Here is a 13,160-nt window from a genome sequence, read left to right as displayed (position 1 = left end):
CAACCTGGGCAGCCAGTAACTGAATAGAAAAGGTCAGACAGTTTAGAATTGTGTCTCCAGTGGTCTCTGCTTTCTTAGAAATGGTTAACCAGGAAAAGACTGACTCTCACACTAACATAGTAAACTGATGGCTGCGATTAAAATAAACATCAAATGGTGAAAAGATGATATTTGTGTGTGTGTGTGAATTTTCTGATGGGGAAGGGAGGGAAGGAAGAAAAGAGGTGGGCACCTGAGTGGGAGGGGTGCGAGTCCCGAGAGATTGGGGAAAGACCTGAGGTCCCCAGTTAGCCAGAGAGGAGAGGCCCTGGACTGGGTCAGGAGTCTGCACTGAAGATGGCTAACCCTGCTTATCAATTGATCTCAGCGGCAAGGAGTAGTGGTGTGGTGTTACTGCCATTGTTTGGGGTGTGGAATGACATTAGGGTCTAGATTGCAGAACCCAGATGGGAAGAGGGTTTCACATGGGGATGGTGAATGTCATACTTCCCCTGAGAGAGGCAGGCAGAAATCCCATCCTGGCCACTTACGTCATAATGGGCTTTGTTGCATCACTCACCTTTGCTGTCAGCTAAAGGTGCTCAGGAGGCACAAAATGCTGATACAACTAAAACCCACAACCAGCACTCCCAAAGATTAAAATAATGTTTGGAGGGAACAGACCAAATATCAATTAGGCCACTGTTTTCCGAAGAAACGGGTGGGAGCAGTGTGTTCCCAAGGGCAGGGCAGTGGAGGTGGCCAAATCCCGGTGCAGATGTCAAACAGGATCACCACACACAGATAATTTTTTGGGTGGTGGGCACCATGCAGTTTGTGGGATCTTAGTTCCCTGACCTGGGACTGAACCGGTTCCCCTTCTAGTGAAAGCATGGAGTCCTACCCCTGGACAGCCAGAGAAGTCAGGACAGAGACTTTTGATACAAGTATTAACATAAGACTGAGTAAAAGCTGGTCTTATATTGATCATCATCCCCTAGTATTTCTAAATAACTACAGTCGTAAAACATTCTTCCCAAAATAATCTTTTGTAGTCCAAGCTCTGCAAGTTTTTGTGGTTTAAATATAAGAGTATGGGGTATCTACTTTGAAGGCAAATTGGAAGTGGTCAAACAAGAGATGGCAAGGGTGAACGTCGACAGTCTAGGATCAGCAAACGAAAATGGACTGGAATGGGTGGATTTAACTCAGATGACCATTGCATCTACTACTGCGGGCAGGAACTCCTCAGAAGACATGGAGTAGGCATCATAGTCAACAAAAGAGTCCGAAATGCAGTACTTGGACGCAATCTCAAAAACGACAGAATGATCTCTGTTCGTCTCCAAGGCAAACCATTCAAGATCACAGTTATCCAAGTCTAGGCCCCAAGCAGGAACGCTGAAGAAACTGAAGTTGAACGGTTTTATGAAGACCTACAAGACCTTTTAGAACTAACACCCCAAAAGATGTCCTTTTCATTATAGGGGTCTGGAATGCAAAAGTAGGAAGTCAAGAAACACCTGGAGTAACAGGCAAATTTGGCCTTGGAATGCAGAACGAAGCAGGGCAAAGACTACTAGAGTTTCGCCAAGAAAATGCACTGGTCATAACAAATACACTCTTCCAACAACACAAGTAAGACTCTACACATGGACATCACCAGATGGTCAACACCAAAATCAGATTGATTATATCCTTTGCCGCCAAAGATGGAGAAGCTCTATACAGTCAACAAAAGCAAGACCAGGAGCAGACTGTGGCTCAGGTCATGAACTCCTTATTACCAAATCAGACTCAAATTGAAGAAAATAGGGGAAACCACTAGACCATTCAGGTATGACTTAAATCAAATCCCTTATGATTATGTAGTGGAAGTGAGAAATAGATTTAAGGGCCCAGATCTGATAGATGGAGTGCCTGATGAACTATGGAATGAGGTTCATGACATTGTACAGGAGACAGGGATCAAGACCATCCCCATGGAAAAGAAATGCAGAAAAGCACAATGGCTGTCTGGGGAGGCCTTACAAATAGCTGTGAAAAGAAGAGAAGCAAAAAGCAAAGGAGCAAAGCAAAGATATAAGCATCTGAATGCAGAGTTGGGGATGGACAGGGAGGCCTGGCGTGCTGTGACTCATGGGGTCCCAAAGAGTCGGACACGACTGAGTGACTGAAGTGAACTGATTGCAATAGGGAGAATGTTTGAACACACGTTCTTAACATGTCTCAAAATGGAACAGAAAAAGATATTTCTTTAACATGAAAGGATAAGCAGGGTGAGCAACAACTCTGTGTGTGTGTGAGTTTGTGTATCTGTGTGTGTGTGTGTGTGTGTGTGAGATGGGGCAAGAGGTGGGGATGGATGAACAGACAGCATGATGGAGCAGTGTGACAGGAAGTGTTTCTTTCTGTAGTGAGCTGATTCTTAGAATGAGCTGTTAAGGGAGCCAGAAAGGTCTGACGCTTAGTGCTTGCTCAAGCTTGGGGGAAAGCTGAAGTTCAGAGGAGAGAAGGTTGGTTAAAGCTTAGCCAAGCCAAATCCGTGGGTATATTATGGATGACTGTGAGCACTTGGCCAGTCTCTGCTGTTGTTTAAGAGAGGCAAAGTCAGCCCTTAGACAGTATTGTTGTTACCCAAATTGCAAGTCCATGCGCTTGATGCAGAATGAGGCCCATCAAAAGTAAATGTTTGAGTTTGGGACAGGGAAAGGTTTATTACAGATTCATACAAGGATGAGGGTGGCTCTTGCCCTAAGAACCCAAAGTTACTGAACGTTTTCAGTAAGTATGTTTAAAAGCAAAGGTTAGAGAAAGTTGTGGTAAGTTGTTTCAGACTTCGTGGTGTCACACCCTTTGTGCTTAAGGTTAGGTCACGGTCAGGTAATGATGTTCCTAAATATCTCTATCAGATGAATGTCATTTTCTGTCCTGACAAGAGAGGGCAAAGTCTCAAGGAACACCTTGCACCATGAAATGTCCCATCCTGGTCAAACAGAAACAGGTTTCAATTGGCAGCTCCTTCAGGGCAAGGTTCCCATATTCTACCCAGCTCTCATCCTTGATGGAGCCAGGTACCCAACACAATAGGTCCTGTCTCCTCAAGCTGTCCAACTGAGGAGACCAGTTCTCACAGCCTGAGACCCAGAAAGATGGCCACCTGCTATTAAGTTGCAGAGACAGGGATGGGGGAGAGGTTCACCGCTCCTCACGGCCTGGGCCAAGGCTAGTGGAGGGACTTCGTGAGGGCTCTGAATCACTAAAGGATGTAGTCCCCAGTCTATTCCCTGGGACCATCCAGCTCACCCACTGGCGCAACGTTGGGTGATCTCCAGGCCCTCCAAAGAATGCCAGAATCTCTCTTCTCTCACTTTCCACCTGATGACCACCACACCACCCTTACTTAAGCACTTCCCCAATGAATGGTCCCTCACTGGCAGTAACTGTGGGCAGGGCCCACTGTGGTGCTGATCAATAGCTGAGCAGGACAATGAATGGCCACTCCTTGACAGTTGGCTGCTTGTAAATGGGCCATCTGAGGCACCAAGCAAGGCTGAGCCACACCTGCTGCCTAGGAACAGGGTGGGTTGAAAAGAAGCACACCAATGGCTAACTGCATAGGGCTGTGCTCACTCTGCTCTGTTACACTGTGCATAGAATAAGAATCACTGTGAGGTTAAGGTTTGTCAAAGTAGTTCTCGAGGTGGGCTGGCTTTCACATTCTTGTTGGCTTTGAAATATTAGCTATGCTATATGCGGCACATGTGATCATGTGGCAGCTGTTGGAGGGGCATAGATGAGCACTGCTGACAGGCATGCCTGGGAATACAATGAAAAGAATGATGTACAAAAGTTAAAGAAGCCTGTGAAATCAAATCCTGATTTGGAACAGAGTCAATGAAACAGAGCAAAGCACACTGGACCCAACGTATCCTTAGGTAACAGAGCAGCATGAGCACCGCCCTTAGCGGGCCATTGCTGTGCCTGATTACTCCATATCCTGTTACTAAGCAACCGGTCTTGCCTAGCAATTGGACAGTGCAACCCTGGCCCTGCCCATAAGCAACCAACTATCAATGAGGTACCTACTGGTACTTCTCTTGCTCAGCTATTGGTCAGCTCCACAGTGGGCCCTATCTGATGATCACTGTTAACGTGGGCCCACTGGGGAAGTGATTCACTCAAGAGTTAGGGGCACAGTGGAAAACTGACTCTTGCCTTTGGGCACCTTCCTTTCCTTTGCTTCATTTTTTTTTTTGTAAATCGGGAATGTATTTCTGGTAGATGGGGCAAGGTGAGTTTCCCTCCTCAAGATGAGAGTTGAAGTGTCCCCAACAATATTAGCGGAGGAGGCATTTAACACTTTCTTTGCTCTGAAGTGTAATCTTATGGAGACGGTGTATAGATCTTGGGGCAACGGACTGAAGATTCACCAAGCCTTGGGGTCTCTAAAGCTCACTGGAGTAGAACAAACTTCCAACCTGTTCTTAATTACCTGCTCGCTCTTAAGTTCCTTAAGCCCCTCAAGAACCCCCGATAGGAAGAGGGTGGTCTAAAGATGAAGTGACTAGAGGACTCTGAAGTGCTGAAATGGGATGAAAGTGTTTGGCAGAGGTTCATACAGGGATGGAGGGGCAGGAGTGTTGAAGGGGGACATCCAAGTCAAAGAATAAAGGGCACTGAAGGAAAGTCTGAGGGTCATGAGAAGAAACACCATGCCCCTGAATCACCCCCCCCAGAATCAGACACACAGAGGGGTCAAGGGTGGGAAAGTTGTATCATGGCCTCCCTCAGCACCCACTAACCCATGATGATGGGCACAGTGGTACATTGTGATGTCTAAGACCCCAAAGCCACCATTGGCTGGGGGAGCGCCTAGCTGACCAATCAGAGTGAAGGGTGTGGCTCCTCATTGTCCTGGGAAGGTATATATAGGGAGGTCAGAGGCAGAGATTCTGGGTTAGGCCACTTCATGGTGTCATCATGGCTAAGGTAACCAGGAAGCCACGGCAGCCAAGAAGAGTTGCAGTGCGGTTTGCTTCGAGGATGAAAGGAAGAAAGAAGCCCTTTGGCAACGGAGATACAGAGGCAGTGTGAAGGTAAGATGATTCCATCGACACTCCCCAGGTTCTCCATTGACTTTGGTGCCCAAGACCTCTACACTGCCCTTGCCTGGCGCAAAAGTCCTCATCAGGCCACCTCCCTTTTCATGAAATCTCCCTTCCAACTCAGTTGTTATACTCTTTCCTCAAAACTCATACCCTTCTCTTGTCTTTCAAGGCACGAAATATGACCGTGAGGGTCAGAAGACCTCTCAAAGGAACCTTGAGAAAGAAAATCCGATCGTACGCCACTCCGTCGAAGAAGGTGAAGAAAACAAGAGAACCAAACTGTTTTCTCCGTTCCTGTGCACGTGAGAAACGGAACCAAAGCCGAAAAAGGTACCAAAATATGAGTCAGAGTCAAAGAAGGAGGCAGAATCAAAAGAGAAGATAAGCTCAGCCACCCAGAATGAGAGACCCTGGAGAGGTACAACCTGGGCAGCCAGTAACTGAATAGAAAAGGTCAGACAGTTTAGAATTGTGTCTCCAGTGGTCTGCTTTCTTAGAAATGGTTAACCAGGAAAAGACTGACTCTCACACTAACATAGTAAACTGATGGCTGCGATTAAAATAAACATCAAATGGTGAAAAGATGATATTTGTGTGTGTGTGTGAATTTTCTGATGGGAAGGGAGGGAAGGAAGAAAAGAGGTGGGCACCTGAGTGGGGAGGGGTGCGAGGTCCCGAGAGATTGGGGAAAGACCCTGAGGTCCCCAGTTAGCCAGAGAGGAGAGGCCTGGACTGGGTCAGGAGTCTGCACTGAAGATGGCTAACCCTGCTTATCAATTGATCTCAGCGGCAAGGAGGAGTGGTGTGGTGTTACTGCCATTGTTTGGGGTGTGGAATGACATTAGGGTCTAGATTGCCAGAACCCAGATGGGAAGAGGGTTTCACATGGGGATGGTGAATGTCATACTTCCCCTGAGAGAGGCAGGCAGAAATCCCATCCTGGCCACTTACGTCATAATGGGCTTTGTTGCATCACTCACCTTTGCTGTCAGCTAAAGGTGCTCAGGAGGCACAAAATGCTGATACAACTAAAACCCACAACCAGCACTCCCAAAGATTAAAATAATGTTTGGAGGGAACAGACCAAATATCAATTAGGCCACTGTTTTCCGAAGAAACGGGTGGAGCAGTGTGTTCCCAAGGGCAGGGCAGTGGAGGTGGCCCAAATCCCGGTGCAGATGTCAAACAGGATCACCACACACAGATAATGTTTTTGGGTGGTGGGCACCATGCAGTTTGTGGGATCTTAGTTCCCTGACCTGGGACTGAACCGGTTCCCCTTCTAGTGAAAGCATGGAGTCCTACCCCTGGACAGCCAGAGAAGTCAGGACAGAGACTTTTGATACAAGTATTAACATAAGACTGAGTAAAAGCTGGTCTTATATTGATCATCATCCCCTAGTATTTCTAAATAACTACAGTCGTAAAACATTCTTCCCCAAAATAATCTTTTGTAGTCCAAGCTCTGCAAGTTTTTGTGGTTTAAATATAAGAGTATGGGGTATCTACTTTGAAGGCAAATTGGAAGTGGTCAAACAAGAGATGGCAAGGGTGAACGTCGACAGTCTAGGGATCAGCAAACGAAAATGGACTGGAATGGGTGGATTTAACTCAGATGACCATTGCATCTACTACTGCGGGCAGGAACTCCTCAGAAGACATGGAGTAGGCATCATAGTCAACAAAAGAGTCCGAAATGCAGTACTTGGACGCAATCTCAAAAACGACAGAATGATCTCTGTTCGTCTCCAAGGCAAACCATTCAAGATCACAGTTATCCAAGTCTAGGCCCCAAGCAGGAACGCTGAAGAAACTGAAGTTGAACGGTTTTATGAAGACCTACAAGACCTTTTAGAACTAACACCCCCAAAAGATGTCCTTTTCATTATAGGGGTCTGGAATGCAAAAGTAGGAAGTCAAGAAACACCTGGAGTAACAGGCAAATTTGGCCTTGGAATGCAGAACGAAGCAGGGCAAAGACTACTAGAGTTTCGCCAAGAAAATGCACTGGTCATAACAAATACACTCTTCCAACAACACAAGTAAGACTCTACACATGGACATCACCAGATGGTCAACACCAAAATCAGATTGATTATATCCTTTGCCGCCAAAGATGGAGAAGCTCTATACAGTCAACAAAAGCAAGACCAGGAGCAGACTGTGGCTCAGGTCATGAACTCCTTATTACCAAATTCAGACTCAAATTGAAGAAAATAGGGGAAACCACTAGACCATTCAGGTATGACTTAAATCAAATCCCTTATGATTATGTAGTGGAAGTGAGAAATAGATTTAAGGGCCCAGATCTGATAGATGGAGTGCCTGATGAACTATGGAATGAGGTTCATGACATTGTACAGGAGACAGGGATCAAGACCATCCCCATGGAAAAGAAATGCAGAAAAGCACAATGGCTGTCTGGGGAGGCCTTACAAATAGCTGTGAAAAGAAGAGAAGCAAAAAGCAAAGGAGCAAAGCAAAGATATAAGCATCTGAATGCAGAGTTGGGGATGGACAGGGAGGCCTGGCGTGCTGTGACTCATGGGGTCCCAAAGAGTCGGACACGACTGAGTGACTGAAGTGAACTGATTGCAATAGGGAGAATGTGTTGAACACACGTTCTTAACATGTCTCAAAATGGAACAGAAAAAGATATTTCTTTAACATGAAAGGATAAGCAGGGTGAGCAACAACTCTGTGTGTGTGTGAGTTTGTGTATCTGTGTGTGTGTGTGTGTGTGTGAGTGAGATGGGGCAAGAGGTGGGGATGGATGAACAGACAGCATGATGGAGCAGTGTGACAGGAAGTGTTTCTTTCTGTAGTGAGCTGATTCTTAGAATGAGCTGTTAAGGGAGCCAGAAAGGTCTGACGCTTAGTGCTTGCTCAAGCTTGGGGGAAAGCTGAAGTTCAGAGGAGAGAAGGTTGGTTAAAGCTTAGCCAAGCCAAATCCGTGGGTATATTATGGATGACTGTGAGCACTTGGCCAGTCTCTGCTGTTGTTTAAGAGAGGCAAAGTCAGCCCTTAGACAGTATTGTTGTTACCCAAATTGCAAGTCCATGCGCTTGATGCAGAATGAGGCCCATCAAAAGTAAATGTTTGAGTTTGGGACAGGGAAAGGTTTATTACAGATTCATACAAGGATGAGGGTGGCTCTTGCCCTAAGAACCCAAAGTTACTGAACGTTTTCAGTAAGTATGTTTAAAAGCAAAGGTTAGAGAAAGTTGTGGTAAGTTGTTTCAGACTTCGTGGTGTCACACCCTTTGTGCTTAAGGTTAGGTCACGGTCAGGTAATGATGTTCCTAAATATCTCTATCAGATGAATGTCATTTTCTGTCCTGACAAGAGAGGGCAAAGTCTCAAGGAACACCTTGCACCATGAAATGTCCCATCCTGGTCAAACAGAAACAGGTTTCAATTGGCAGCTCCTTCAGGGCAAGGTTCCCATATTCTACCCAGCTCTCATCCTTGATGGAGCCAGGTACCCAACACAATAGGTCCTGTCTCCTCAAGCTGTCCAACTGAGGAGACCAGTTCTCACAGCCTGAGACCCAGAAAGATGGCCACCTGCTATTAAGTTGCAGAGACAGGGATGGGGGAGAGGTTCACCGCTCCTCACGGCCTGGGCCAAGGCTAGTGGAGGGACTTCGTGAGGGCTCTGAATCACTAAAGGATGTAGTCCCCAGTCTATTCCCTGGGACCATCCAGCTCACCCACTGGCGCAACGTTGGGTGATCTCCAGGCCCTCCAAAAGAATGCCAGAATCTCTCTTCTCTCACTTTCCACCTGATGACACCACACCACCCTTACTTAAGCACTTCCCCAATGAACGGTCCCTCACTGGCAGTAACTGTGGGCAGGGCCCACTGTGGTGCTGATCAATAGCTAAGCAGGACAATGAATGGCCACTCCTTGACAGTTGGCTGCTTGTAAATGGGGCCATCTGAGGCACCAAGCAAGGCTGAGCCACACCTGCTGCCTAGGAACAGGGTGGGTTGAAAAGAAGCACACCAATGGCTAACTGCATAGGGCTGTGCTCACTCTGCTCTGTTACACTGTGCATAGAATAAGAATCACTGTGAGGTTAAGGTTTGTCAAAGTAGTTCTCGAGGTGGGCTGGCTTTCACATTCTTGTTGGCTTTGAAATATTAGCTATGCTATATGCGGCACATGTGATCATGTGGCAGCTGTTGGAGGGCATAGATGAGCACTGCTGACAGGCATGCCTGGGAATACAATGAAAAGAATGATGTACAAAAGTTAAAGAAGCCTGTGAAATCAAATCCTGATTTGGAACAGAGTCAATGAAACAGAGCAAAGCACACTGGACCCAACGTATCCTTAGGTAACAGAGCAGCATGAGCACCGCCCTTAGCGGGTAGCCATTGCTGTGCCTGATTACTCCATATCCTGTTACTAAGCAACCGGTCTTGCCTAGCAATTGGACAGTGCAACCCTGGGCCCTGCCCATAAGCAACCAACTATCAATGAGGTACCTACTGGTACTTCTCTTGCTCAGCTATTGGTCAGCTCCACAGTGGGCCCTATCTGATGATCACTGTTAACGTGGGCCCACTGGGGAAGTGATTCACTCAAGAGTTAGGGGCACAGTGGAAAACTGACTCTTGCCTTTGGGCACCTTCCTTTCCTTTGCTTCATTTTTTTTTTTGTAAATCGGGAATGTATTTCTGGTAGATGGGGCAAGGTGAGTTTCCCTCCTCAAGATGAGAGTTGAAGTGTCCCCGACAATATTAGCGGAGGAGGCATTTAACACTTTCTTTGCTCTGAAGTGTAATCTTATGGAGACGGTGTATAGATCTTGGGGCAACGGACTGAAGATTCACCAAGCCTTGGGGTCTCTAAAGCTCACTGGAGTAGAACAAACTTCCAACCTGTTCTTAATTACCTGCTCGCTCTTAAGTTCCTTAAGCCCCTCAAGAACCCCCGATAGGAAGAGGGTGGTCTAAAGATGAAGTGACTAGAGGACTCTGAAGTGCTGAAATGGGATGGAAAGTGTTTGGCAGAGGTTCATACAGGGATGGAGGGGCAGGAGTGTTGAAGGGGGACATCCAAGTCAAAGAATAAAGGGCACTGAAGGAAAGTCTGAGGGTCATGAGAAGAAACACCATGCCCCTGAATCACCACTCCCCAGAATCAGACACACAGAGGGGTCAAGGGTGGGAAAGTTGTATCATGGCCTCCCTCAGCACCCACTAACCCATGATGATGGGCACAGTGGTACATTGTGATGTCTAAGACCCCAAAGCCACCATTGGCTGGGGGAGCGCCTAGCTGACCAATCAGAGTGAAGGGTGTGGCTCCTCATTGTCCTGGGAAGGTATATATAGGGAGGTCAGAGGCAGAGATTCTGGGTTAGGCCACTTCATGGTGTCATCATGGCTAAGGTAACCAGGAAGCCACGGCAGCCAAGAAGAGTTGCAGTGCGGTTTGCTTCGAGGATGAAAGGAAGAAAGAAGACCCTTTGGCAACGGAGATACAGAGGCAGTGTGAAGGTAAGATGATTCCATCGACACTCCCCAGGTTCTCCATTGACTTTGGTGCCCAAGACCTCTACACTGCCCTTGCCTGGCGCAAAAGTCCTCATCAGGCCACCTCCCTTTTCATGAAATCTCCCTTCCAACTCAGTTGTTATACTCTTTCCTCAAAACTCATACCCTTCTCTTGTCTTTCAAGGCACGAAATATGACCGTGAGGGTCAGAAGACCTCTCAAAGGAACCTTGAGAAAGAAAATCCGATCGTACGCCACTCCGTCGAAGAAGGTGAAGAAAACAAGAGAACCAAACTGTTTTCTCCGTTCCTGTGCACGTGAGAAACGGAACCAAAGCCGAAAAAGGTACCAAAATATGAGTCAGAGTCAAAGAAGGAGGCAGAATCAAAAGAGAAGATAAGCTCAGCCACCCCAGAATGAGAGACCCTGGAGAGGTACAACCTGGGCAGCCAGTAACTGAATAGAAAAGGTCAGACAGTTTAGAATTGTGTCTCCAGTGGTCTGCTTTCTTAGAAATGGTTAACCAGGAAAAGACTGACTCTCACACTAACATAGTAAACTGATGGCTGCGATTAAAATAAACATCAAATGGTGAAAAGATGATATTTGTGTGTGTGTGTGAATTTTCTGATGGGAAGGGAGGGAAGGAAGAAAAGAGGTGGGCACCTGAGTGGGGAGGGGTGCGAGGTCCCGAGAGATTGGGGAAAGACCCTGAGGTCCCCAGTTAGCCAGAGAGGAGAGGCCTGGACTGGGTCAGGAGTCTGCACTGAAGATGGCTAACCCTGCTTATCAATTGATCTCAGCGGCAAGGAGGAGTGGTGTGGTGTTACTGCCATTGTTTGGGGTGTGGAATGACATTAGGGTCTAGATTGCCAGAACCCAGATGGGAAGAGGGTTTCACATGGGGATGGTGAATGTCATACTTCCCCTGAGAGAGGCAGGCAGAAATCCCATCCTGGCCACTTACGTCATAATGGGCTTTGTTGCATCACTCACCTTTGCTGTCAGCTAAAGGTGCTCAGGAGGCACAAAATGCTGATACAACTAAAACCCACAACCAGCACTCCCAAAGATTAAAATAATGTTTGGAGGGAACAGACCAAATATCAATTAGGCCACTGTTTTCCGAAGAAACGGGTGGGAGCAGTGTGTTCCCAAGGGCAGGGCAGTGGAGGTGGCCCAAATCCCGGTGCAGATGTCAAACAGGATCACCACACACAGATAATTTTTTGGGTGGTGGGCACCATGCAGTTTGTGGGATCTTAGTTCCCTGACCTGGGACTGAACCGGTTCCCCTTCTAGTGAAAGCATGGAGTCCTCACCCCTGGACAGCCAGAGAAGTCAGGACAGAGACTTTTGATACAAGTATTAACATAAGACTGAGTAAAAGCTGGTCTTATATTGATCATCATCCCCTAGTATTTCTAAATAACTACAGTCGTAAAACATTCTTCCCCAAAATAATCTTTTGTAGTCCAAGCTCTGCAAGTTTTTGTGGTTTAAATATAAGAGTATGGGGTATCTACTTTGAAGGCAAATTGGAAGTGGTCAAACAAGAGATGGCAAGGGTGAACGTCGACAGTCTAGGGATCAGCAAACGAAAATGGACTGGAATGGGTGGATTTAACTCAGATGACCATTGCATCTACTACTGCGGGCAGGAACTCCTCAGAAGACATGGAGTAGGCATCATAGTCAACAAAAGAGTCCGAAATGCAGTACTTGGATGCAATCTCAAAAACGACAGAATGATCTCTGTTCGTCTCCAAGGCAAACCATTCAAGATCACAGTTATCCAAGTCTAGGCCCCAAGCAGGAACGCTGAAGAAACTGAAGTTGAACGGTTTTATGAAGACCTACAAGACCTTTTAGAACTAACACCCCCAAAAGATGTCCTTTTCATTATAGGGGTCTGGAATGCAAAAGTAGGAAGTCAAGAAACACCTGGAGTAACAGGCAAATTTGGCCTTGGAATGCAGAACGAAGCAGGGCAAAGACTACTAGAGTTTCGCCAAGAAAATGCACTGGTCATAACAAATACACTCTTCCAACAACACAAGTAAGACTCTACACATGGACATCACCAGATGGTCAACACCAAAATCAGATTGATTATATCCTTTGCCGCCAAAGATGGAGAAGCTCTATACAGTCAACAAAAGCAAGACCAGGAGCAGACTGTGGCTCAGGTCATGAACTCCTTATTACCAAATTCAGACTCAAATTGAAGAAAATAGGGAAACCACTAGACCATTCAGGTATGACTTAAATCAAATCCCTTATGATTATGTAGTGGAAGTGAGAAATAGATTTAAGGGCCCAGATCTGATAGATGGAGTGCCTGATGAACTATGGAATGAGGTTCATGACATTGTACAGGAGACAGGGATCAAGACCATCCCCATGGAAAAGAAATGCAGAAAAGCACAATGGCTGTCTGGGGAGGCCTTACAAATAGCTGTGAAAAGAAGAGAAGCAAAAAGCAAAGGAGCAAAGCAAAGATATAAGCATCTGAATGCAGAGTTGGGGATGGACAGGGAGGCCTGGCGTGCTGTGACT

At 46.6% G+C, this 13,160-nt stretch overlaps 1 protein-coding gene across 1 annotated transcript; it reads left to right on the top strand.

The window, feature by feature from the left end:
* Positions 1–10,469: 10,469 nt before the first annotated feature.
* LOC102187211 (spermatid nuclear transition protein 3) lies at positions 10,470–11,202 on the top strand. Its single transcript, XM_005701703.1, has 2 exons — positions 10,470–10,604; positions 10,786–11,202. Exons 1-2 carry the CDS (start codon positions 10,488–10,490, stop codon positions 10,999–11,001), a joined length of 333 nt encoding a protein of 110 aa, XP_005701760.1. The 5' UTR covers positions 10,470–10,487; the 3' UTR covers positions 11,002–11,202.
* The last annotated feature ends 1,958 nt before the right edge of the window (positions 11,203–13,160 follow it).

Source organism: Capra hircus, unplaced genomic scaffold (genome assembly GCF_001704415.2).
Source record: "Capra hircus breed San Clemente unplaced genomic scaffold, ASM170441v1, whole genome shotgun sequence".
Lineage (NCBI taxonomy): Eukaryota > Metazoa > Chordata > Mammalia > Artiodactyla > Bovidae > Capra > Capra hircus.
Note: the sequence above shows the minus strand (reverse complement) of the source record. Positions and strands in the feature narration are given on the sequence as shown.